General features: G+C 38.2%; 1 protein-coding gene across 9 annotated transcripts in view; it reads right to left on the bottom strand.

The window, feature by feature from the left end:
• Positions 1-4642, bottom strand: part of LOC105047460 (alpha,alpha-trehalose-phosphate synthase [UDP-forming] 1) — a 37536-nt gene extending 32894 nt beyond the window's left edge. For 2 of the 9 annotated variants that reach the window (XM_029265253.2, XM_073259034.1), the window contains exons 1-4: positions 4284-4610; positions 3126-3587; positions 2740-2837; positions 2189-2577 (exon numbers count right to left, since the gene is read on the bottom strand). In XM_029265253.2, coding sequence (XP_029121086.1) covers positions 2189-2577; positions 2740-2837; positions 3126-3522 — 884 coding nt within the window. In that variant the 5' untranslated portion in view covers positions 3523-3587; positions 4284-4610. Of the gene's footprint in view, positions 1-2188; positions 2578-2739; positions 2838-3125; positions 3622-3694; positions 4213-4283 lie in introns of those variants that run through there. The other 7 variants (XM_029265251.2, XM_029265255.2, XM_073259035.1 and 4 more) reach the window with 7 other exon arrangements.
• Between the last annotated feature and the right edge of the window lie 21266 nt (positions 4643-25908).

The raw sequence follows: 25908 nt of genomic DNA, 5'->3' as shown, positions 1-25908 counted from the left end.
TCTTTTTTCTAATGTAGGCTGATAAAGTTAGGTGGTCCCTAGATGGTTGCCCCTTTTAGATGATCAAACAAAGTTCAAATGGTTAAACAAATAGCCTAAACAGCCAAGAAAATTTGTTGTCCCTTTTCATCTTGTCCTTTTCTACAAATTCTTTCAAAGTGATAGAGATCTTTATGGTCATTTCAGTTCCATTCACTAATATCCTTTTTTTGCCCAAGCTTTTACGTTTCCCTTCAATGCAGAATGTTTCCTACAACCCGAAGTCAGGCAATAGTATACCTGCAAGGTACCAAGCGAGATTGAGCATTATGTTGGGGGAAACTAAGGACATTTAACATCTAAACTAGCATTTTTAACACAAAAATTCCCAAGCACAAATAAAAGATTAAACCTCTATCTTCCCTCTTTATCCTATTCATCTACCAAAACCATATTTATGAGATCTTAGAGACATCCTTCTAAAATCAAAAACAGCCCCATCAGACAACTCCATGTACTAGATTCAACTGTCAAGCTGACCTGCAACTCTCAGTCCCCATACAAAGGACCACATTGATAAGTTACAGCAGTTACATAAGGGAAGTCAGCTCCATCTCCATCATAAATCTCTGCAAGTTCCCAAAAAAGCTGGATCAATTTTAGTTCCCCCAATTCTATAGCTGCAACTCCAAAGAAGGCACTCATCCAACTAAACTGACTAAATTTCTTCTATCTTCATACACACCCTGATAGAGTACTACCAAGATTTGCCGTACTGAATTAGGTGGCATAAAGCATACCGTACCATATTGGTTTGAAACCAGTATGCGGTATAGAGAGCGTACCAACACTCAGTACATTGAACCAGCCCCGTACAAACATAGTAACAAGTCGTCACCATTACAAGGCCCAATATCGAGATGGCGAACCTCAAGTACTACAATTGCAGCTAAAAATGAGAAGCAATGGGAGTAGGATATCTTTATTACTGTTTGGGAAATCCAATAGGATTGGGCTGGATTTCCTAGAGGAATTAGGCCTGTTGGCCTACTCAGTGCATATTCTTATAAAGGCCCATCATAATCTTAGCCTAAATCCTATCTGTGGGCTTGTTGACCTATAGGAAGAAGGAAAAGACCTCCATCTGGTCTTTTTTTCCATCCACAGGATTTGGGCTAGGAAGTTATCAGATTGATATGGGCCTACTCAAATAAATTGCCCATTCCATGAATCCAACAGAAATCCTGCTCAATCCTGCTGGATTTTCCGAACAAGCCCTAAAAACAAGAAGCAATGGGAATAGGATATCTTTATCATCTTCCCTTTAAGCTAGATGGTTTTACATCATTCCCTCCTTACAGATGTCCATAACTCGAATACCTAGCCTTGATAGCTTTTCTGCTTCTAGATTATATGTTCTTGAGTCCATTATGCAATGTTTTTTTCCTTTACCACCACTTTTACTCAATCACATTTTGAGCTTCAATATTGCTCCTCTCTTGAAATGCATGTCTTTAGCATTTTAATTCCCCAATATCTGATCTAGAAATGTTTTTAATCAATATGCCACAATAGGATAACATAACTAGCTGCAAAGATTCAGCACATAATTAGTTTGCCCAAGGAATCTACAACGATATACTAATGTCAACCATATATCTCAATAAAAAGAAATCCAAAGGAACAGGTAAAATTATCTTATTCCAACATCCTTTACTGAGCGTGTTTGATAGGTACCGTTTTTCCAAAGTAAAATAACCATCATTGTAGTTGAAAAAGATATATAACATTACAATATGAGATTGCAAACAAAGAAGATACCACCAAAAAGCATCGCCTGATTAAATGAAAATGAGAAAACAAGGTCACTGTATAGTGCACACAAGTTCAGCAGAGCAGACGATAACTCCATGAAACAACATTAATGGCACTCAATCCACTCAGTCACATGCCATAGTAAGGCCAAATAAACCACAATAAGGCATCTGTATAATTTCCATACGACTTTTGCATAAGAGGGAAAGAGAGTGCAAGCGTGCATCTATCTTTGTTGTCCACATTCAATTTCACAAACATGCAGATTCTTCTGAGAAGTGTATGTCATGTGCCAGAAAAATTGATTGTTACAATGGAATGCACTTTTATGGAGTGCCAAGCCTGTGTGCAAAATACATGCTACCTAAAGTAACAAAAGAATAAACAGGCTCACCCAACTAGATCAGCTGCAAGAACAGATCTCAACAGCTCCGAACGAGATGGCAGGGTCCTGTGAATTTCTGAGGATGGGAATGGTGTGTGAAGAAACCAACCAACTTTCATCTTGCTGTTGTACTCCTTGAGGTATTTAGGAAGGAACATTAAATGGTAATCATGGCACCAAACAACATCTCCCTCTTGATAGTGCTGGTTCACGACATCAGCAAACATCTGGTTTGCCCTCTTGTATGCGTCAAACTGGGACTGGAAGCTGCGAGTTGTTGCAAGCCGATCTTCTTGTGGAAGCCCGAGGTAGTGAAAGAGTGGCCACAAGACATTGTTGCAGTAGCCATTATAGTACTGATGTACTATCTCTTCATCAAGAAATACTGGAATGCATCTCTGTTTCAAACAAAATAACAGCATTCCAGAAGGTATTTCGAAAAGCAAAAACACACATTGAGAAAGAAATTCATAAGGAGTCTACCAGGCTACACTATCAAGCTATGAAATGGAGACACCTCCAGAGATAAAGATAAATAAATAAAATACAATTTAGCAGACCTTCTCAGCCAAAGCCTTCGTAAGTGCCCTCTGTCCCACTTCATCTGGCACATTTACACCAGCCCATCCAATCCATTTAGCATCAACATCCTTCACACCTGCAATAATAAAGAAATTAACAAGCATAAGCATTTTTTTTCCATGCCAACTTTCATCTTTCTGCACAGAATACCATGTTACTATTGAAACATTCTTGTTCTTGTCATGCATGAATTCTACAGATATCATGGACTATTACTCTGTCATGGAATCTTAGTTAAGTATAATCTCAAAAATTGAAGACAACTTACATACTCCAGTCCAAGTATAAAATATTTTATGACTCGCAACGATCAATAAAAAGACATCAACAGGCATGAACTTAATCTTCAGAGGAAGCCACTTACCAAGAAGAGCACTGACCAACCCACCAGCACTGATCTCCAGCGCCCATGAGTCCTCCCCCTGCCTGACCGCCGAGACCGGCAACCTATTAGCCACAACCAGCAGCCTCTGCTTCATCACCTTCCCATTAGACCTCTTGCATCCGTTCCCGGACATCTTGCCGGCCGTCAGGCCTGCCTCCCCATTGGGGATGGTGCCGCATTCGCAATTCACCTCCCTCGCACCCTTGGTCTCCCGCTCCATCCCGCAGCTCCCTCCATCATCACCATCACCGCTGCCACCATGACTGTTGCCAGCATCGTGCTGCAGGAAGGCCCGGTTGGACCTCCTCTGCTCCCGCTCCCGCAGCAGTCGCTCGACCCTGGTTGGATTGCGGCTGTTGTACTTGTTCCCCGGCATGTGCTTGGCCGGCGGCCTGAAGGCCAGTTTTATACACAGGCTTAACTACCAGCGCGGCCACTCCCCTGCATTCGAAGAGCGCTCCGAACCATCAGCTGGCTGGCACGCCACACAGAATAAAAACAAATCACCAAGAAAAAAAAAAACAAAATCCAAGAATACGAAGAATAACAAGTAATCATCTCCAGTAGAGCCCGAGTTAAAGAAAGGTGGGCTTTCTTGCTCTCATCACTCCAACTAAGTCTGAGTCAAAGAAAGATGCACTTTCTTGCTCTCATCACTCTAACTCGGTCCTCGCCGTAGTGGTGCTACAGTTATTACCAAGATTTCTTTCGGACTCTGCTGAAGGAGCACGCAACTCGTTCTTGCGTCGCTCTCAGAAGGCTAGAAACGAGAGGAAGAAAGACTATATAGAGGGTAGAGGGAGAGACCAGGGGCAGGGGGGAGAGAGGTAGAGAGAGAGAGAGGCGGTGGTCCCTCTCTTTCTTTGTTATTGTTGTTGTAGGTCACACAAATCAACGGTGATTCGCAGATCGAACCGCGAACCCAAATCATCCCCCACCAACGATATTATAAAAATGTGCATAAAAAAAAAAATGATGAAGGCATGAAAGCAGAGAAAAAAACAATGAAAGTGGTAACGCCTCCCACCGGCATGGGAAAAATAACCGCAAGGGAAAAGTAGAACAAGAAAGCGAGATTAGGGCTTGAATAAAACGCCTTGGAATGAAAGGAAGAAAGAAAGAAAGAAAGCAGATCACCTGGATTTGGATCCGCGCTGAGTCGGTGGTGGGGACAGAGGGGGGGCTCGGTTTATTCCGGCTATTCCGGGAGGCTTTGGACGCGGGTTTTGGGGGATAAAGAGACGGAAGAAGATGATGAGAACGAGAGGATAGAGAGGGCGAAAGAAGGGATTCACCGTGCGGGGAAGCAGGGATAGCACCGCCGATCGCTATCCGTCCAGCGGAGAGGCGACAGCGAGACCCGAGGACATCCATCCACCCCGAATCCTTTATATAACTCAGCGACGCATGCAGAAGCTCGCCACGCGCCGATATATCCACCCACTTCCCAACACGCTTCCCATCCCCAACTCGCACTCCACTCCAGTATCCATCCTCTGCCTCGGCTAGAATAGCAGGTTACCAATGTCTCTTCGAACCGGTATTATTTTATAAAAAAATATGTGAAACATAATTTAATTCATAATTATTATGATATATAAATATAAATAACCATCAGACTGTATGTAATAATTAAAAAAACAGCCATTATTTCCTCTTGCACTGTTCTTTCACGTAAATAATATTTTTAAAAATTTTATCTTTTTATTTATTTTTTCACAAAATAAGTTATCATTGGGTGATACTGATGAACGAACTAACGGTCTTTGTAAATATTACATTGGTTAAAAATGATTTTGTTCGGGTCTGGGATAACAGCAGTATAATATGGATTATAGTATAGGATTGTTACCTGGTATAGGAGGTGGGAATAGGCGGGGGGGGTGGGAGACGAGAAAATGAGGGTGAGAGTAGGAATGAAATTGTGGAGAATAAGATAAAAGTGCCAATGAATGATTATTAGCTGTACTCCAAACATTAAACGGACCGAAATGGAACGAGTGGTATGTTCGGAGAAGAGAGGGGGGGAGGCACCACAGAAGGCGAGGGATTGTAGGATAGAGACCGGCTTGTATCATTTGCATGGAAGGATGATTAACCATCCTTCGCGCGAAACCACCGTTGGATCACCTACCGAACAGTTCTCAAAGCGATCCAAACCCCGTCATTCATCCATCGGCACATATCTCAAAGCGAGCACCTGAAGATCCAACGATGCTTCCCTGCGAAAGGTTAATCATTCTTCCACGCGAAAGATCCACACACCTGTCGATATTGAGGTCGACTAGCGGGAGAATGGTTTCTTCGGGACCCCACCACCCACTTAACACAGGATCGTCAGGGAAACAACGTGAGCTTTTGATAAAGACTGATCGGGTACCGCAATCCTGGGCCGTGCGATTCGAATGGTAACTATTTATCCCGGGGTCCGGGGATGTGACCTGGGGTAACTTAATTCTATCCGCATATCCGCACGGACTCGCGTGTACGTGAGCCACTTTGGACCCACTTATTGCATGATTTAGTATTCAATCACCTTATCACCTCCACCGCACAGAATCTACGAGTTACACTAATCTTTTCCTGACACGTGGCAAGGAAAAAGGCTTTTTTTTTTTTTTCTGGTAAGAAGGAAAAATGCTTTCGGTATACATATAAAAGGTTCTCTCGCTGCGTCGTAGGGTAGGAATAGATTCCGCGTGCTTGTGGAACCATTTAATAGGTCCGAGAGCATCAGCTGTCCAGTCGCAAAAAGAGATGCATGAGGGTGCGTGGATGTATGATGTAACATGCATCTCCAAATCATACGGTTGATCAAGTGGTGCACACTGTATTAGATCATCCAATGTTGGATGGTGAAATTCTCTGTGCACTGCACATGACGTAAAAAATTTGATACGGAGTGCACCACTTTATGTTATTGATTTATGTAGTCATTATTTTTCAATACTCATTTAATATCTACAGTTTTATTTTTTAATTTAAAAATTTTGAATGACGAAAATATTTTTATTCTTTGAAAAAAATTATGAACATGCATGCAGACTGTCATAATTTTGACACAGGATGTTATAATATGCTACAGAATATCATAATTTTTTTTCAAAGAGCAATAATATTTTCGTCATTCAATATTTTCAAATAAAAAAGCAGAATTACAAACATTAAATACGTATTGAAAAGTAATTGGACAAAAATACTCCTTCTATATTATGACATTTTGGATCATATTGTAACATCCTAATCATATTATAACATCCTGCAAGCAAGAAATCGTAATTTGATGCAGGATATCATAATATGCCATAAGATGTCATAATTTTTTGGATCATGTTATAACATCCTGCATATAGAAAATCATAATATGCTACAGAATATCATAATTTTTTTAAAGAATAAAAGGATATTTTCATCAAGTAAAATTTTTAAATGAAAAAATGAAACTGTGGACATTAAATACGTGTTGGAAAGTGATGGCTATATCGACCAATCATATAAAGCAGTGCGCTCCATATCAGATTTTTTACATCGCCCGTGATGCACAAAAAAATTTTCATGTTGGATGATTATATGAGCTAGCATTTCTCGGACAAGAATACCAACATTTAATCTCTTAGTGTGGTAAGGTAGTTCACCCCGGGAGATACAATGAGATGAGATGCTCATGATAATTGCTGAGATTTTGGTTATTAGGCACTGGTTTTAATCTTGGGATCTCTAGGTTCCCAAGATAAATTGTGAATTAGGAAAGATAAGTATACATTGTAACTAAATTATTCTAAATTATTGATGAATTATTATTATTAATTTTGGTAAACTATTCAAAGAATCAAAATTAAAAAGATAATAGTGAACAAATTTAGAAGTTACTCTTCTTGTACTCCAAGCAGAGCTTCTTGATAATTATCAATCCTAGACTTCAATTGCAAGACTTATCAAACAAGATCAATTGCAAGAACCTCCTTGTCAGCTTTATCAAATTTGGTTTTTGATATATATGCTAATACGCTGCCAATAAATGCTCTTGTTGTTAGCAACAAAAATGAAGTAGTAATTTATGGTAGATCTAGCAACTCTTTCATGCCCATCAATTTTATGTGCACTATTATTAGGAATAACTAGATAAATTATGTCAAGGATATTTAGTTGAAGAAATTAACCATTGAATACCATCATAGTACATAAGATTTACCTTGACCTGCATAGTATTATCTTCTAATTTCTTTGCAAAAAGAAAGGTATGATAAAATTGGTTCTATAACATGGGACAGTTAAAAAGTGAAGCGATGAGGATCCATGGTGTCTACAATCCTATTTTTTTCAAAAAAAAATACAGTAGCATTGAATTGTCCATTTTAGAAACATATATCCAAGAGTCATGAGACTAAATAATAAGAATAAAAGGTTACGGCAAGAAAGGTGCTAACATGGCGTTTTCTTGGGTCTGTGGATGGCCAAATCAAAATAGCTTAGCATGCTCGATTGTATCTGCATGTTTTCCTTATAAATGAACAGCAAGAATTGAAATTAGTAAATTGTGTCAAAGGTAGAAATATTTAGACATATGAGTTTAAGAAGGGGAAATCATACCAAATATATATTCTCTTTCAGTTAGACATCTATTGCCTCCGTTCAGTTTATCAATGAATCAACTAATTACTGTACCTCCTTCTGAGGTATTCCTGAGTTTGAATCCTTGCCGATGGTTCTCGATATTTTTGAATATCTTACCAAAATATTAATGGTTTGATGGGACATGAAGTTCAAAGAGCGGTACCTCACAAATATTGAACTATAAGTCTCACCACAAAAATATTGAACTATAATGATGATAACAAATTCCAAAATATTAATATTTAAAGATTGTTGGGATAAATACTTGCCTCTCAATTGACTAAGTATAATCCTTGTCTCTCTATCGAATGAGCGTGCAACTGATTAAGAGGACTCTACCGATTTTGATATCGGCCGACGATTCAATTCGGAGTTCAATCAACTATGGTCGAATAGGACTTAAGTCCTATTTGGTTAAGTTTTTAGAGTGCTAGAAAGCACTTTCTGACTCTCAAAAAGTATTTTAGAGTGATACAGTGATATTTGATAAAAATATCAGAAAGCTGAAAAAATCTACTTGGAGAAAGGTGTATTTTGAAGCTTTCCCCAAAAATACTTTCTGACTAATATCGGGAAGCTGTTTTACTTTCTCCAAAGCACTCTATCAATATGGCTACCAAACAGCAAATAGCTTTTTGTAAAAACTCTACTTTCAAAAATTCTACTTCTCAAAAACTTTACTTCCAAAAGCTTCAAAAGCTCTACTACTAACAGCAATCCTAAACAAGACCTTTATCGAATTTCAGCCGACTAAGTTTGGCATGCACTCGTTATCTGGTCAACAACTTTCTCGATTTTTTGTCGACTATCTTAATCTCGAAAAAATAGGGGTCGAGCAACAGTTACTCGGTGCAGTTATTAACTACCCATGGTTGTGGGGTCATAGGATACAATAATCGCCCATTAATGACCCATTACTTGATTTTAACGATGGTTAATGAAGTAACTACCTACTAAAGGTAATAACTCCCATGTTCCGAATTCTAAGAGGCAGAAGTTACACAGTAACAGTATTTTCTACCTTCTTACCAAAAAAAAAAAATATTTTCTATCCTATATAAAGTGGTAAGTAGGGAGACTGGGGTAAGATTTTTTTGACTACTGAACACTCTGCTCTCGTGTTTATCCTTTATACTGTTCCTTATCTCTAACCAACTTTAGCATCGAAGGATCTCTCATTGGGCAACTTTTGGCAAGCAAACTTAATTTTGCAGGTTTTCCACCATCCAACAATTAGGTGCAACATCTCGACTCAAAGCCAGCCATTTCGCTGGAGATTTGCGGCAATAATTTAGCATGCTAGGTAGGGGAAGGCAAAAAATTTATCTTGCAAGAGTCATGATCAAGACATGAGCACAAAATACTTTAACCTGCAAGACGTTCATCTTAGCGTGAAGCACTTCTGCTGACCAATACAGAACCTAGTGCTTCACATCCAGTAATCATGGTGGACCAACAACAATTCGCTGCTCTGGTGCAACACATGAAAACTCTTATAGAAGCTGTGCACATTTTGCAACAGACTGCGGAACAGCGACAGCAATAGCAACGGTCGAAGGGGCCGACACTGCAGGCTGCGCCATTCAGGCACAGTCGTTGGGCCCTTTCTTTGCCCTATTAGCAAACTTGACACTCTCACCATACTCGTCCTCGACCTACTAGCACTCACATCGTGCTGGTTCCCGACATGTTCGACATGCCGATTTGAAGGATCGTCGGTCTCCTTCCTCTCGACGAACTTTAAAAAAAGGGAAAGAGAACTTGATCACCTTCCAGCTCTTCTGGAGAGGGTTCTATCCCATGGTATTCCTGACATCCCAATGAATTCCAACGATGGTTGGATGACTACGACCGTAAACTATGGAAGCTTGACTATCGACTCAATCAACTTCAACTTAATAATCGAGATTCTATCGGCATCGTTCGCATTAATACTCGTCTCCTATTCTTCCGATGAATTTTGGATGAGCCGAATCCTACTCGGTTCAAGATGCTGCAAATAGAGCCATATGACAGTTCCACCGACCCACTTGACCACCTTAAGAGCTAAGGCTCTCATACTACTTCAAGGGGCTTCTGATGCCCTCTTGTGCAGTTACTCTCCAAAAAACTACTCGGATCTAATATTTTGAGCTTCAGTCCGGAAGCATGCACTCTTTTCGAGCAGTTTGAATAATTTTTTGTGACCCACTTCAGCATTAGTAGAAGGATGCTACGAATATCTGACAGTCTTTTCTCCATCAAACAGTAAGATGGAGAATCATTAAGAGATTACGTGGCACATTTTAACACCACCATGTTGGAGGTTCACAATCTCAATTAGTCCACAGCCATCTCAGTCATGAAGAGGGGGTTGCGTAGCTCCAAGTTCACTTATTCTCTAGATAAGATGCTTCTCCGAACATATGCTGAACTCCTCAAGCATGTATAGAAGTACATTTGTGTCGAGGAATGTGCAATTGATCGGTGCCAATCTGAAGGTAAATGTCAGAAAAAGATGAATAAAGATGGAACCTCAGTAGGGCCTAACAAAGCCCGAATTGATGGAGAGGCCCCACCTCGCCGATAGAGTCTCAAGCCCAAGAACTTCGGCTATAGGTATGACTCTTACATCCCTCTTACTGCTCCTCGTGCATAGATTCTCATAGAGATAGAAAGAAAAAGCTATTTTCGACGGTCCCAGCCAATGAAGATGCCATCGACATCTCGCAATAAGAAAAGATACTATCGATTCTATTAAGACCACGATCATGACACCAAATAGTGCATCCAGCTAAAGGACAAGATAGAAGTCCTGATTCGATAAAGATATCTCAAATAGTACCTACGGGACCGTCCTGTACAACTACTTGTTAATCTCCAACCTAAGCCACATCTTGAGGAAGAAACTCACGTTCAATCGATCGCACGTGTGATCAATATGATTTCTGAAAGATCAACACCTCGGAGGGCAGAAGACTCAGAAAGTTTATCAAAATATCAATGGGAAGATGATGCCATCATTTTCTTTGAAGAAGACTTGCGAGGAGTTCAAACTCCTCATAATGATGCTGTTGTCGTTTCCATGACAATAACCAACTATGATATAAAATGATGTTTAGTTAAGAATGGAAGCTGTGCTGACATATTATTCTACAATGCTTTTTTCTGAGTGTAACTTTCTACGAACTGACTAAAATCAATCAACATGCCCTTAATCGGATTTACGAATGATTTGATTAAAGTGGAGGGAGAAATAGAACTCCTTGTTACTGTCGGATAGCAATCTCGACAATCTATTGTATAGCTTAATTTTCTCGTAGTTCGAGTTCCTTCGATCTACAATATTATATTGGAACAATCTGGAATGAATGCACTTTGGATGGTGGTTTTGACATACCATCTGCTCGTATGCTTACCGATAAGAAATAAAACTGACAAAATGCGAAGAGATCAACAGCTAGCCTAACAATGCTATTTAACCGTGATTAAAGGAAAGAAACCCACAGAAGTCCTTCCCATCGATGTGTTGGACCAAAGAAAAGAAGAAAACCAAGGAGAACCTACCGAGCAGCTTGTCTCAATACCTCTGAAAGAAGAGGACCCGACTGAGACTATTCAAGTCGAATCCTTTTGAGCCATGATCTTCGAGAGAAACTTGTGACTTTTTTACGGGACAATGCTAAAGTTTTTGCCAGGTCGACTTCCAACTTGCCAGATATTTCTTCTGACATAATTGTTCATCGATTGAATGTTAATGCCAAGTGTAGGCCAGTATGACAGAAGAAAAGAAGCTTCACTCCTGAATGCCAAAAGGCTATTGATGAAGAAGTCGATAAGTTATTAGCTGTCGATTTATCCAAGAAGCAACCTATGTGGATGGGCTTACGAACGTCATAATGGTCAAAAAAGCTAACAGCAAATAAAGAATATGAATCCACTATATCGATTTGAACAAAATTTGTCCGAAAGATAGTTTTTCATTATTGAAGATCGACTAGTTAGTCGATGCTACTTCGGACCATCAATTATTAAGCTTTATGGATATTTTTTCTGGATACAATCAAATCCAGATGGCATCTGAAGATGAAGGGAAGATAGCATTTATTACTGAAAAAGGCTTATATTGTTACAAGTCATACCTTTTGGTCTTAAAAACGTCGGAGTGACATATCAACGACTGATCAATAAAATCTTTAAAAATCAAATCGATCGAATATGTAAGTATATATCGACGATATACTTATAAAAAGTGATGAAGCATCCTTTCATATTGATGACTTAGCAAAAACTTTCAACACCTTAAAGAAGTACCAAATGAAGTTAAATCTGACTAAGTGTGCATTCAGGATAACTTCTGAAAAAATTTTGGATTCATGGTGACAAGGTGGAGCATTGAAGCTAATCTTGAAAAGATTAAGATAATTCTCGATATGAAGCCTTCGACTTCTAGGCAAGAGATTCAAAAACAGCCAGGCGCATCGCGTCTCTCAGCTGGTTCATTATCAAGTCGGCAAAGCGATGCCTTCCGTTCTTCAAAACTCTCAGGCAAATGAAAGAATTGGACGAAAAAATGTTAAAAAACTTTTGAAGACTTGAAGCTATATTTAAGCTCCCCTCCTCTTTTAACGAACCTAAGTATTGGCGATGGGCTGCTTATGTACTTGGCTACATCTTCAAAAGTCATAAGTTTGATTTTGATTCGAGAAGATGACAAAGTGTAAAAACCCATCTATTGCATAAATTGAATTTTACATGAAGCAGAAATAAGATATTCTTGATCGAAAAGATCATCTTTGCGATTATCACTATGGTACGATAACTACGTCCTTATTTCTAAGCTCATTCAGTGAAAATCTTCACCAACCTTCTCTTGAGGATACTACTACAATGACCAGACACTTCAAAAAGAATGACAAAATGGACAATCGAACTCAATGAGTTCAATCTTTCTTATATTTTCGATTCTCGATAAAGACTCAGATACTAACCGACTTTATTGTTGAGTGCACAACAACTATCGATAACTGAATTGAAAAATAATCCGAAGATAAAACTTTGAAATCGACGTGGATTCTACACAAGGATGGAGCCTCAAATGTGCAACACTGTATAGCAGGTCTCATTTTAATCAACATTGATGGAATGGTCACTGAGTATGCATTTCAATTTGCTTTCAAAGCTTTAAATAATCAGACCAAATATGAAGCCATGATAGTTGGGCTAAAAGTAGCCAAGAATCTTGGCATGAGATGACTAAAAGTCTTTACCAACTCATAAGTGGTGGCTGGATAATCCTGAGGACAATATGAAGCCCGAGATCTAGTCCTAGCAAGGTATGTTCAAAACCTCTGATCTCTGTAAGTGAATTTTGATTATGTTGAGATCTTCCACATTCCTCACTTGGAGAACGCCTATACTAATTCTTTATCCTGACTCATGACATTTGGTTACAACGAGCTAAGAAAAATTTTTATTGAGCATCTCAACAATCTGAGTATCGATATAGAAGAAGTTCATCAAGCCCAAATCAGCCATGAATCGAGTTGGATCGATCTATTCATCAAATACTTAATCGGTGAGATTTTGCCAATTGATCATGTAGAAGCACGATGGATAAGACAATTGACGACCCAATATGTGCTAATAAATGATCAACTCTACAGAAGACCGGTATCTTTGCCTTTACTCAAATGTCTCCATCCTTTTGAAGCTGATTACGCCCTCAGAGATGTTCATGAAAGTATTTGTGGCAGTCACTTAGGGGGTAAATCACTATTCCATAAAATATTTTGGTAAGAATATTATTGGCCAACTATGTAGAAGGATGCTGTCGATGTAGTGCAAAAATGTAACCAATGCCAAAGATTCATCAATATTCAGAGCTTCCATCAAGTCATCTCATGTCAATTTTGATACCTTGGCCATTTGACAAATGGAGAGTTAACATACTCAATCCGTTTCTTCCTACAAGTGGATAATAAAAATTTATTATAGTTGCTATCAACTACTTTACCAAATAGATCGAAGCGGAGTCTTTAGCTCATATAATGAAGAGGAAGATGATGGATTTTCTGCAGAAGTCAGTTATTTGCCGATTTGGTCTACCTCGGGTCATCATCATAGATAATAGTCAATAATTTAATAATACCAAGTTTGAAGAATTTTACACAAAGTATCAGATTGTTGACAAACTTACATTGGTCAGACATCCGCAATCTAATGGAGAAGTCGAAGTGACTAATAGAACAATAATATAAGTCTGAAGACAAGATTACATCATGCCAAAAATCAATGGGCCGACGAACTCTACCATGTACTATGGTCCTATTGAACAACTGCTCAGATTCTAACTGGAAGCATTCAGGATCGAAGCCATGATCCCATTGGAAATTAGTCTACCATCAACACGAGTGGCACAATACGATGAGTCAACTAATTCAGACAAATGACGCACCGACTTATATTTGCTCAAAGAAACTTGGAGGCAAGCTCAACTATGAATGTCATCGTATCAACAACGGGTAGCCCACTATTACAATTCTCACATTAAGCCTAAAATTTTTCGAATATGGGACCTCATCCTCAGAAAAGCTGAAGTCTCCAAGCCAACTGAGCAAAAAAAGTTGTCTCTAAATTGGAAATGTCCCTACAAAATTTCGAAAGTACTCCAACCAGGGACATATAAAATTACGAACTTAAATGGCACAAAAATTCTTCGGACTTGGAATGTCGAGAATTTATGGATGTATCACTAGTCAGTCATTTAGATTGAATAAAGTGCATCAACTGCTTCTTTTCTATGGAACTGTGCCAACAAATTTATCTATTCGATAATTCACCAAATAACATTATCGACTGACACAGTCATATAATTAAATCATTGGCTGACACCTAGCGAAAAAGTTATTCGGTTGACATCCGGATAACTAACTTATGGCAAGGAATTAAGTCGGCTAACATCTGACTAGCCAACATGGGATTTGAAACACTCAAAAGTGGTAGTTAATCGGTATATGCTCGGATAACTAAGGTCAAATGGCCGGATATAGATTTAAGTTGGGAAACCATTTCGGTAATCGACTATGTTGCTTAAATTGTCGGTCTACAGCAACCGACAACTTGACTTAAAATATTTTTCATTAAGTCAATTTTATTCACCATTGTCTACATTTCTCTGTCGACTATCATACTTAAGCATTTTGGGGGATTGTATTCTATGATTACCGACTATCCACCCAAAGCATCAAATAAAAAGAAAGAAAACTTCACACTGAAATGATTGGAGAAAGAGTTCATTTCATTTCAGAAGAAGTTTGTACATAATCAAAAAAACAAAAACAAAAATACAAAGAACTCAAGGATGTTCTTCCAAGTTGCCTACTTCTCCATTGCTTTCAGGAGCCTTGTCTTCCTCATCCTCACCAAGAGCCTCATTGGGTTGTAATCCGCTTAGATCTAGTTTGGGCCGAAGGCAACTAATGGCTCTCTTATAGCCTTCAAAGCCAACCTGGTAGGCGACAGTCGACCCCTCGATAATTTCATCCTCGAATTTTTGAGATGCTTGAAACTCGGCCAGTGCCCGAGAAGCTACTTCCTAGGTCTGAGTTTCTACCATCAACATCTTTTCGTTACCTCCTGTGCCGCTTTCTTGGCATCTCTGCTTTTGTTCCTCTCCTTATCGAGGGTAGCTTTTGCCAACTCCATCTTCTTCTTAAAGTGGACCTTTAGCTTCTTCAACTCCTTTTTCAGTTGGAACTTTAGGTCTGCAGCTTTATCCCAAAAAGGAGCTAACTCAATCTCCAACAAAGAAATTTTATCTTGATATTTCTTCTCCCGTATCTCAGCAGCACAGAAAAGTTCCTCGGTAACTTTGGCTCGGGCATTGACAGTTTGGATCCTGTCCTCTAGTTGGCGGTTGAGCCGTCTGAAAGCAGTCAACCCTTCATACAGAATAATTATGTCATGTGCTAGCTGTAAGAAAGAAAAACTCACTAAGTCAATAATTCGAAAAAAGAATTAACAGTTGAACACTAAAAAGATGATCATCCAGACTTACCAACATCAATGATGCGGAGGAGCCCGATATGATTTTCTCGACTAGGCAGCCCTTCCTTTCTTCTCAGTCGGTAGGAAGCATCACCATCTTCATCAACTCCATGATGAGTCGATGATCTCGGAGTGCCATGTCAGTTGCCTTGATGCATATTCTGAGCATGATGTATGCCTCTTTGGAAGAGTCTGAAGGGTCAAGCTTAGTTGTAAATGTGGGGATATTAGGGCCTTCCCTCGACCACGTCTCCACGTACCATGATCTGGCCAATATTCGAGTCATCCTACATTGGTAGAGCTTGAACCGCACTAGCATACCTAGTCGGTGTCTCACCGACCACGACAATATTGTCGTCCTGATTGACGGACACTGCTGGTGCTACTGGTGGAGGTGACATCTATTCTGATGGAGATACTCAAGGTGGCGACGGTGGCTGAGTACTCCTCGGGACTTGTGAGGAAGATCCTTCTTGGGTTTTTTTGGTAGTCCCCGAGAAGGTCCACCTGGGTCGGAACCCGATCTCTTCCTGACGGCATGTCGGATGGCTTTTGCCGAAATCTTCATACCTACAAGCCAACAAGAAAAGTTAACCTTTGAAAAGAAGAAGAAGAAGAAGAAGAAGAAGAAGAATTAGAGAAGTCTACCTAAGGAGTTAACTGGGCTAATTCCAGTGTCATACAATGACTTCTCATCAAGAAATTTTCGTTGAGTAGGAACTTTGATGCCAAGCAGTAGCTCGTATTGCTCCAGATCTTCTTTGAGGACCCCTTTATTTTTGTTTGGGGAAAGGTTGGGAACCATCCAGACCCAATTGAAACCCCATGGATGGTCGGTGTTGACCTAAAAAAAATTATTTTTTTACCAATGGATGGAAGAAGAAAGTAAAGGAAAAATCGGCTTTTTCCTTGTAGGATCTTCCAGATCTAATGAGATATGAGGTGGAATATTTAAAAAAATTATCCTACGATATTTCAGATCTAAGATCTATTAGATCTAATTTTTATTATTTGATATTAAATCTAAAATTAAATCTAAAAATATGAGGAATAGAGAAATACCTCTAGGGTAACTAGATTACCTTGTAGATGATCGCAGCAATGTCCGAGGTTCTAAAATAGCCACGCAGTCATCTGGCCTCTACCGGTATCCACTCGAGCAAAATCTGGATCGTCTTCTCCTCACAAATCTTTGTTAAAAGAATCAGATCTGGATCTGATCTGGAAGATCTTTAAAAGATCTTCTGAAGTTAGAGTAGCAGCTTCTCGATAAATCTCTGCAGCCTTCTAATTAGGAAGCCATCATGCCTTGGACAAGCACCAGATGGATGCCCAACCTCTTGGACGTGAAGAGGGGAGGGAGAGGAGCAGAGGGGCATGGAGAAGTAGAGAGAATTTAGGCTTTTGCTGGTTATTGAGCAGAGTCTCTCAACCCTAGGCGCAGATAGGGTTTAAAAAGACCCTGCTGCGCCATACAGTGCCACATCATTCGGCCAATCAAAAAATTTAATTAATTCTGAAAAAATTTTGATTGATAGAGTGATATCATTTGATCATATCAGATAAGAATCTCCACAATCTCTCTTATTGTTGGCGCCAACACTGGATAAGCACAGTGAGATTGACGCCCCACAGTCCAAGTTGATCAAGGGATCAGTCCTCATCTCATGGGACTCTATCCTTATCCACTTGGGGCGCACGCCATATCTGATTATGGCACCCACATTGAGGGCTAATTTAGTAGGTGGACACTCCATCAAAACTCTCCAATGACCTCTTACCAAGTGGCCTTCAGTCCAAGGTCCATGGGTTAACGTTTGACCAATATCTTAAAATAAAAATAACAGGTGACAGGAATTAGCAGATGTTGTCTTAAATTTATCTCATGAATTAAGACAAGTCTTTTTGAGCTAGACTGACTTCAGTCAGACTGAGAGAAACCTTCTCAAAGTTTCTGGGTGAGTCAAATCATATTTGGCTCAGTCGAGATAGAAAAGATTACACGAGGAGAAAGTTAGGCTCAATCGTGTGCTAGCATGATTTTTTTGAACCTAATTGGATCTAATCCAAATCAATCAAACTGAGCTAGCTCAATTGATGACATCCAGACCCTAACTCTTGTTTATATGATCCAGTTAGGTTCATTTCCGTATAGTAATGAGACATGTCGTGATCTCATCATCGACATCATCGAAACTCCTTTCAATGGATCAGAATTCTTTTGATTCAGATAATTAGAATGATCGATCATCAAGATCATTCTAATTGCTTTCAAAATCTATCAGTGACACCTAGCAGTATATGGTGGCAACCCATCAGAAATGAAGATGAACCTCTTGGTGCAGCTACCTGTATGATTGAGTTCCTCTATCATGAGTCCCGACTGAATTAGGGTTAAGGTGAACTCGTCAAATCCAACATCAGTCATATGAATCAATCGATTGATCCGAGTCCGATGTGAAATCCCAATAAAAAACTTTTTTCCATTATTTCACTCTGCCATGGCCATGGACTTAAGGACTCGATCTTTCGATCATCATAGGACTACTTTTCTCATCTACCGATGTTGATAGATCCCTTCTTGGTGCAATCTGGTTCCTACAATGAATATCTACAGCCAACATACATCTCAGAGTTCTGAATGGCTAGAAGATCGAGTTATGGTGTAGTCAAACTATAACACACTCAAGGTGAATTATCGATGTACCTCAGATCAAAGAACTAGATACACAGCTGCAGCATCGAGCTAGTCATCGATGACAAGGTAGATTTTCTTATGACTGCTCGAGGTGGTCACGCTCAGTACTCTCATTCTCAATGAATATCTGTACTCTCGCTTCGGTATCTCCATACCGTAGACTCAAGACACATCTACCCTAAGGAAGCGATCGTACACCAACCTTCTGGATCGATCACCATCCTCATGATGATCCTATGGTCAGAAGCTATTTATGAGTTAGTTATGTAAATTCATGCCTTAAATTTTTAACTCTTGAGAATATGAATTAACATTCCTACTAACTCAAAGAATGTATCACAGACACAATGTACATAATATGATAGTAGAATAATCTTTTTATTTATTTATAATCAAAATTATAAATTTATCTTTAGATTTGTACAGAAATGTGTCAGCCAATCTGGCATCTAGGGCACACATCTAATAGGAAGTCTGATAATAAATTCACAATGATATCGAAGACTGAAGAACCACTATCTCCTCTTTCGAGGATGTTTCTTCAACATAAAGAGAGCACGAAAAAAAAGAGATCCTTAGCTCAAAGTAGAGGAGATAACAAAGGATGATGAAAGAAAAAAGGATTCAGATGGAATTAGGAGCAAGCTAGGTAGGGACTATATCATACAGGTCAAAAATATTAATGAAGAAAGGATATAAAAGAAATTAAAGCCCTGACCGAAAGAACTCCTCATAAATGGCAATATAACTATCAAGAAGACGGATAATCCGACCATGTTCACTAGGAGCCAACAATCTATACCGACTTGAGATTTGGTAGTGATCCCTTAGTCGCTGAACGTTGGCCTCAGACAACTCAGACCTCTCGTTAAGAGGTTCAAAAAGATTCTCGGCAACTGACTGATCATCCAACTCATGAGAATCAAGACGGTCCTATCGAGAAGAAGTAATATCTTCGAGAGCATCTGAGGAACATCCTCAATTTTTCTTTAGATAGATGGAGCTCGAGAACCTTGATCTCTCACAACATTCTTGTCTGCAGATTTCCTTTTGGATGAAGACATTCCTAAAACCTCCTAAAGGAAATCCTAAAAAATTAAAAAAGAAACACTACTGCAAAATAAGCTACGACAGTGGTTGAAAACCACTACCGTAGCCCAAAAAATCGTTGTCACTATGACTGCTGCCGTAGGCTATGACAGTGATTTTCTGGGATATGATAGAGGTTGTGTCAACTACTGTCATAGATATGGTATGGCAATATTTTTGAAACTGCTGCTATAGCAACCACTACCATAAAGATATGGCAACGGTTGTCCAACCGCTACCGTAATGCTACGGACAAACCGTTGCCCTAGTTAAATCTACGACAGCGGTTATGCCAACCGCCGTCATAGATTTACGGCAGTGGTTATCAAACCACTGTCATAACCTTTGACATGTTAAAATGGCTAATCGATAAAGGATGGTGGCCGACCGATGGGAGGGGTTGGTGGCAGCAGCCGACGGTACCAAACGGTGTGGGCCCTGATGCATATCGTAGCACACCAATATTAACCCTACTCACTACTATGTAGATAGGATAAGTTAGGATCGTATCCATAGAGATCTTAGGCCGATTATTTTGAAAATACAAATGAAAAGAATAGTAGATTGCAAGAAACTAAGAAAGAAATAAATATATTGCAATAAAAATATTTTTCATTGATTAAATACAGAAACATACAATAGAAAAAAATAAAAGCTCGATATAAGAACAATAAAATTAAGTTGATCTTCTCGCTACATCCGATAATGGATGCGCCTCTTTGAATCCTTCACTTTCTCCATACAGATAGTGACAGGATGACTGAAAGGCTTGATCTAAAAACTTCAAGGAAGAAAAATAGATGAAAGAGGTTATATGGAAGAGAAAGGATAGTGGCACTAGGATTAGAACTTTTTCTAGATTTGATGGAAGGCGTGCTAGGGTTAGTACCTCCCTTAGACTTCTTAGGATGTGGAGAATGGATCTTTGAAGGAATATGGTGTCGTGCTAGGGTTAATACCTTCCTTAGACTTATGAAGAAGAAAGAAAGAGAGATGGAGGCAGCAGTTTGGAGAGAAACTTAGGCATTGGCTTGATGGGAAGAGAGAAAAGGAAGAGCTTTGATGAAAAAGAGGAGGAAGAGAGAAAAGAGAAGATGAAGAACCCCAAAAAGGGGCTGATGGATTGAGAAAGGAGGGTTGGGATATATTTATAGAGAGAAGGCTAGGGTTTCATGAAAAGAGAGGTAGGAGCGTGAATAAAGATCCTTAGATCTTCATATTGCTTCTCCTCCGTTGATCAATAAGTCGCATTCACATTTCAATCTTCATGAAGAGTGATCTTTTAATCTGAGCCCTTGATTGGAGAGGTTGCTTCTAAATCCTTGATCTTTAAGTCGCGTTCACACTAAAATAGGAGCTGATTATCTGGTTCACTCAAATCTGATTCGATTTAAGTCCAATTTGAATCGTTTGAATCCAAATTCTCACTTACCTGCAAAATAGACTAGAAAGTATCAAATTCTTAATAAATAAATTATAATTAAATAGAATTATGTACATCTAGTGACTTAATTTAAGTGTTCATCAGGCCCACCACGATGGCGGTAGCGGCTGGCCCAAGGCAACAGCGATGGCGGTGCGGGCCAGCGACAGCGCACAATGGTAGCAGGCATGCGGGCGATGGCAGGGTTCGAGTAGAGAGACAGACATAAAATGCTTAAGCCCTTAAGTCATTATATACAAGTCATTCATTTCTTCCATAATCGATGTGGGGCTATCACAAACTATATTTTAGACTTATCACAGCAGTTATCTATAACCACTGCTATAGGTCGCCTATGGCAGCGGTAATTGGTAACCACTATTGTAGGTCAATCTATGGCAGTGGTTCGTGATAACTGCTACCATAGGTTAAGATATGATGGTGATTAGTGAACCATTGTCATAGACCTATAGCAGCAGTTATTATGCAACTACAACTATGGAGGCAGAATATAATTTTTTTTATTTTTCTTTGAAATGATATAATTTTAAAATTTAAAATTTATTTTCACTGTTCATTATCTAAATAATTATTATTAGAGTATCATCACAAAAGATTATCTTGATCTGACAGTTCTAGATATGTCGATCATTAAAATTTGATTTTGACAGCTATGAATGACCATATGATAATTTGATAGACAAAGACCACTGATAGATTTAAAAATTTATGACAATAATCTTGATGATATTTGTAGCACACTATCAAAATTTTATTTCAATCGAATATCATTATCATGGTCAATTTAGCATGGGATGATTTCAGTTGTTAATAAAAAATAATTGATCAAAAGACGAAACGACGTTTGATTAAGATAATTTTTTAAATAAATATCTTTGCTATATTTTAATTATTTATAAAATGATGGTGATCATCAAATTCAAACCACGTATATATGAACGATCTAAAACTATATGTCGCTTACTATTCATTCTTAAATTCATTAAGTAATTATACTTGTATTTTTGTAACATGTGCTCAAGTGGATTCTAACATATATGTATAGTTTGAATTTTATGATCATCATCATACAAATAATTAAAGTATTAATAAAGATCATTTATCCAAAAAATTATCTCAATCAGATGTCGATTGGCCATGTGATCACTCATTTTTTATTTAATGGTCAAAATTATCTCATGCTAAATTGACATGCCAATGATGTCCGATTGAAGTAAAATTTTGATAGTATACTACAAATATTATCAAAATCATCATCGTAAATTTTTGAATCCATTGATGGTCTCTATCTATCAAATCATCTGCGATCGTTCGTGGCCATCGAAATCAAATTTTAATGATCGACAAAGCTAGGGCTATCGGATCGAAGTATCTTTTGTAAGAATATTTTAATAATAATTATTTAGATAATAAATGGTGAAGATATACTTGAAATTCGATTTTACTATTACAGGTTCATGTAATCATCCAAAATTGTTTGTTAGTATCAACTAAATTTTTTTAAAACTCTAATTTAAGGTATAAAATGATATTTTTTAAAAAAATAATTATTGCAGCCATGTAAATCTTAAAAAGTTAGATGAAATCAAAAAAAATAAATCATAAAAATTCAATCTCTGGATTAAAAGTTATAGGACGATAAAGTTTTTACTTACTACAGTGATTACAAATAACCATTGCCATAGGTCAAAGCTTTTATCTATCACAGTGATTACAAATAATCGCTGCCATAGGTTGGATATACGATAGTAGTTATATGTAACCGCTCTGGTAGGTCTGATCTATCATAATGATTCGTGATAACCGTTGTTGTAGATCGATCTATAGCAGTAGTTATTTGTAACCACTGCAGTAGGTAAGACCTATGGCAGCGGTTATGGTAACCGCTGTCGTAGGTCTATCTACTGCAGTGGTTATTACGAACTACTGTAGTAGGTTTGACTTACCGTAGTGGTTATAAATAATCACTGTCGTAGATTCTATGACAGCGATTTTCAAATCGCTGTCGTATAACCGCTACCATAGTCCCTTTTTATAGTAGCGAAAGGAAGGGAAGAAAGAATCAACCTCACAAATACATCGACGGCAATGAAGAAGCCGACAATGATGAAGCTCAGAGCACATCAAGGAAGATGGAGCCTACGTGCAACTAAGGCTAGAACGGGAAAAATCTGAGCAAAAATGGGGCTGGTGACAAAAGGTCTGAAACCATAAGAAGGTTCAAAGGAAAGAAGACCTCCTATTTATAAAGATACTTGACGGCTACGATCAACATAGAAATCCTATCATCATCGGAGATTCTGACACATGGTAGTGATCTCAGCCGACAACTTATCTGGCTTTTCAATGCACCAGTACTATAATCTTACCAAGTCAATCATATCTGTGTGAGAACCTACTAAATAAATAGTCGGCTGACACGTGGCTGATTTGGACTACTCGAGGATCACTGCTCTGCCGCACAATTTTTCATAATCATTATGGAAGCCCATTTTGGATAATCTATAGTAATAATTGCTGCATGTCCTGCAAAACAGTGGAGATGCCGCACATCTCACAAGGTGATAAATCGACTATCGATCGGTTTACAAAATGATGGAATGATTAGATCTCTCTTTTTGAGACAACAATAAACGAGTTTTAATGAAAGAAATAACTCGATTTCAAAGATGATATTTAAAGCACCAATTAACTCCTCTCGTCGAATTATGCTACAACACCAAACTCGAGAGTTGGGGGGTAAATGTTGGGGTAAATCCTCATCCCTCAACCGACTAAGTATAATCCTCGTCTCTCCACTGACTGAGAGTGCAACTGATTAGGAGGACCATACTGATTTTGATACCGACCAATGATCCAATTTGGAGTTCCATCGATTATGGTCGACTAGGAGTTGGATTTCAGCTAACTAAGTTTGGCATGTGTCTCGTTATCCGATTAATAACTTTTTTGATTTTTTGCCCACTATCTTGATCCCAAAAAAATAAGGGTTGATCGACAGTTATTCAGTGCAGGTATTAACTACCCATAGTTATGGGATTGTGGAATGCAATAATTATTCACTAATTATCCATTACTTGATTTTAATGATGGTTAATGAAATAACTGCCCACTAAAGGCAATAACTCATACTCTCGAATTCTAAGGGACAAAAGTTACACAGTAATAGCATTCTCTATCCTATATAAAGTGGTAAGGAGAGAGATTGAGATAAGATTTTTTTGACTACTAAAATTCTGCTCTCATATTTTGATCCTTTATATTGTTCCCTATTTTCGACTAATTTTAGCATTGAAGGATTCCCCATCGAGCAACTTCTGACAAGCGGACTTGATTTTGTAGATTTTCTGCCATCCAACAACTAGGCACAATACCTTGGCTCGACATTGACCATCAGATAAATCATATATATATACATATATTTTATATATTTTATGTATTTAATGGTGCTAACATCTTCAAGAAACCCTAATTTCATACTTAAGTTGGATTTTCTTGCAAAATTAAATATTTTTAAAAATAATTTTAAAAAATATGAAATTAGTACATATTTATGAAAAATAAATATCGAGTTGGTTGATTAATCAAAGCATCAAAAATCAAGTTTCACACCTATTACAAAAGTTATGAGAAGTTTAATTTATGTTTCTTCGTTATTTGGCAAGTAAATTCAAATCGCCGGATATATTTTGAAACCCTGGAGCCTTAGAATCCTAGCCGACCATTCACCCCATAAAATCCTAACCCATACCTTTCTTTTGTTGATGCCATCAGCTAGGAAAGGAGCTAGAAGGCACAGAAAGCAAGAAAAAAGCAGTTAATCTCTTCCTTGGCAGGACCCCCTTGATTCTAATATCTTTGGTATGAGGATCCCTGAAAGGTAGGCTATAGGACTCCAAATTAAGCCAGACTAGATCCTACAATATTGACAAGAAAAAAAAGAATGTAATTTATAGAAGTCAATTTAGATTTCAGATGAGGTAGCTATATTAAATTAAAATTGATAATAGTACTGGACAAAACAGGAAACACCCGATACGCCCAGATTCTTCCTAATTTTTCTTGGGGTAGAAACCTGATATGGAAACCAATTTTGGATGAAAAGGAGCTAATCTTGAAGAAAATAAATAACAATAAATAGAAGTCCAAAAAGATTCAGCATGAAGAGCTTGGGCGATAAAAATAAATAAGGCTATTCTTCATGTGATTGTTTCTCAAATTGAAGAGGTACAGCCTTCCAAATCAAGAAGGATTTACATAGTATAAATTTAAGAAAAAAATATCAAAAAATCACCTAACCCTAGGCCTTTTTAAAGGAGTCCACACCTCATATTACAATCATCTAGAGTTGGGTGGCACAAAGAAAGAGAGAGAGGGCGGCAACAAGGGCTTAGGGTTTAGGTTGTAGCTTCAAGGAAAGGGGTGCCTTGAAGAGAGCCTTGTTTCCTCCACCATCACTTCTATCAAGCCTCCATCTTTTTCAAGATTAGATCTAAGGAAGAAGAAGAAGAAGATGCAAGCAAGCTCTATGAAGTATGAAAGAAGAGGAGTCCACCAACTATCTTTCCGACGAGGCTGCGGAATCTACTTCGACAATCTTTGTTACTGTTTCAAGCTTTCTATTTGCTTTTTGTCTTCTGCTTTTTTTTTTAATTTTCAATAATTAAATTTTGATTTTAATTAATAAAAATTTAATTTTATATCCTTTAATTTCTACCTTTTAATTGAGATTTTATTTTTATTGCACATAGATGCTAGGATCTAGTCAGTAGATCCTAGTACCCAGTTACTTTCTTTTGCACTTTTAATTCTTGCTACATTTCTTTTAAATTTCTATAATAGAATTTAGATTTTAATTAATATAAAATTTAGATTACTAAAATTTATTT

Source organism: Elaeis guineensis, chromosome 6 (assembly GCF_000442705.2).
Source record: "Elaeis guineensis isolate ETL-2024a chromosome 6, EG11, whole genome shotgun sequence".
Lineage (NCBI taxonomy): Eukaryota > Viridiplantae > Streptophyta > Magnoliopsida > Arecales > Arecaceae > Elaeis > Elaeis guineensis.
Note: the sequence above shows the minus strand (reverse complement) of the source record. Positions and strands in the feature narration are given on the sequence as shown.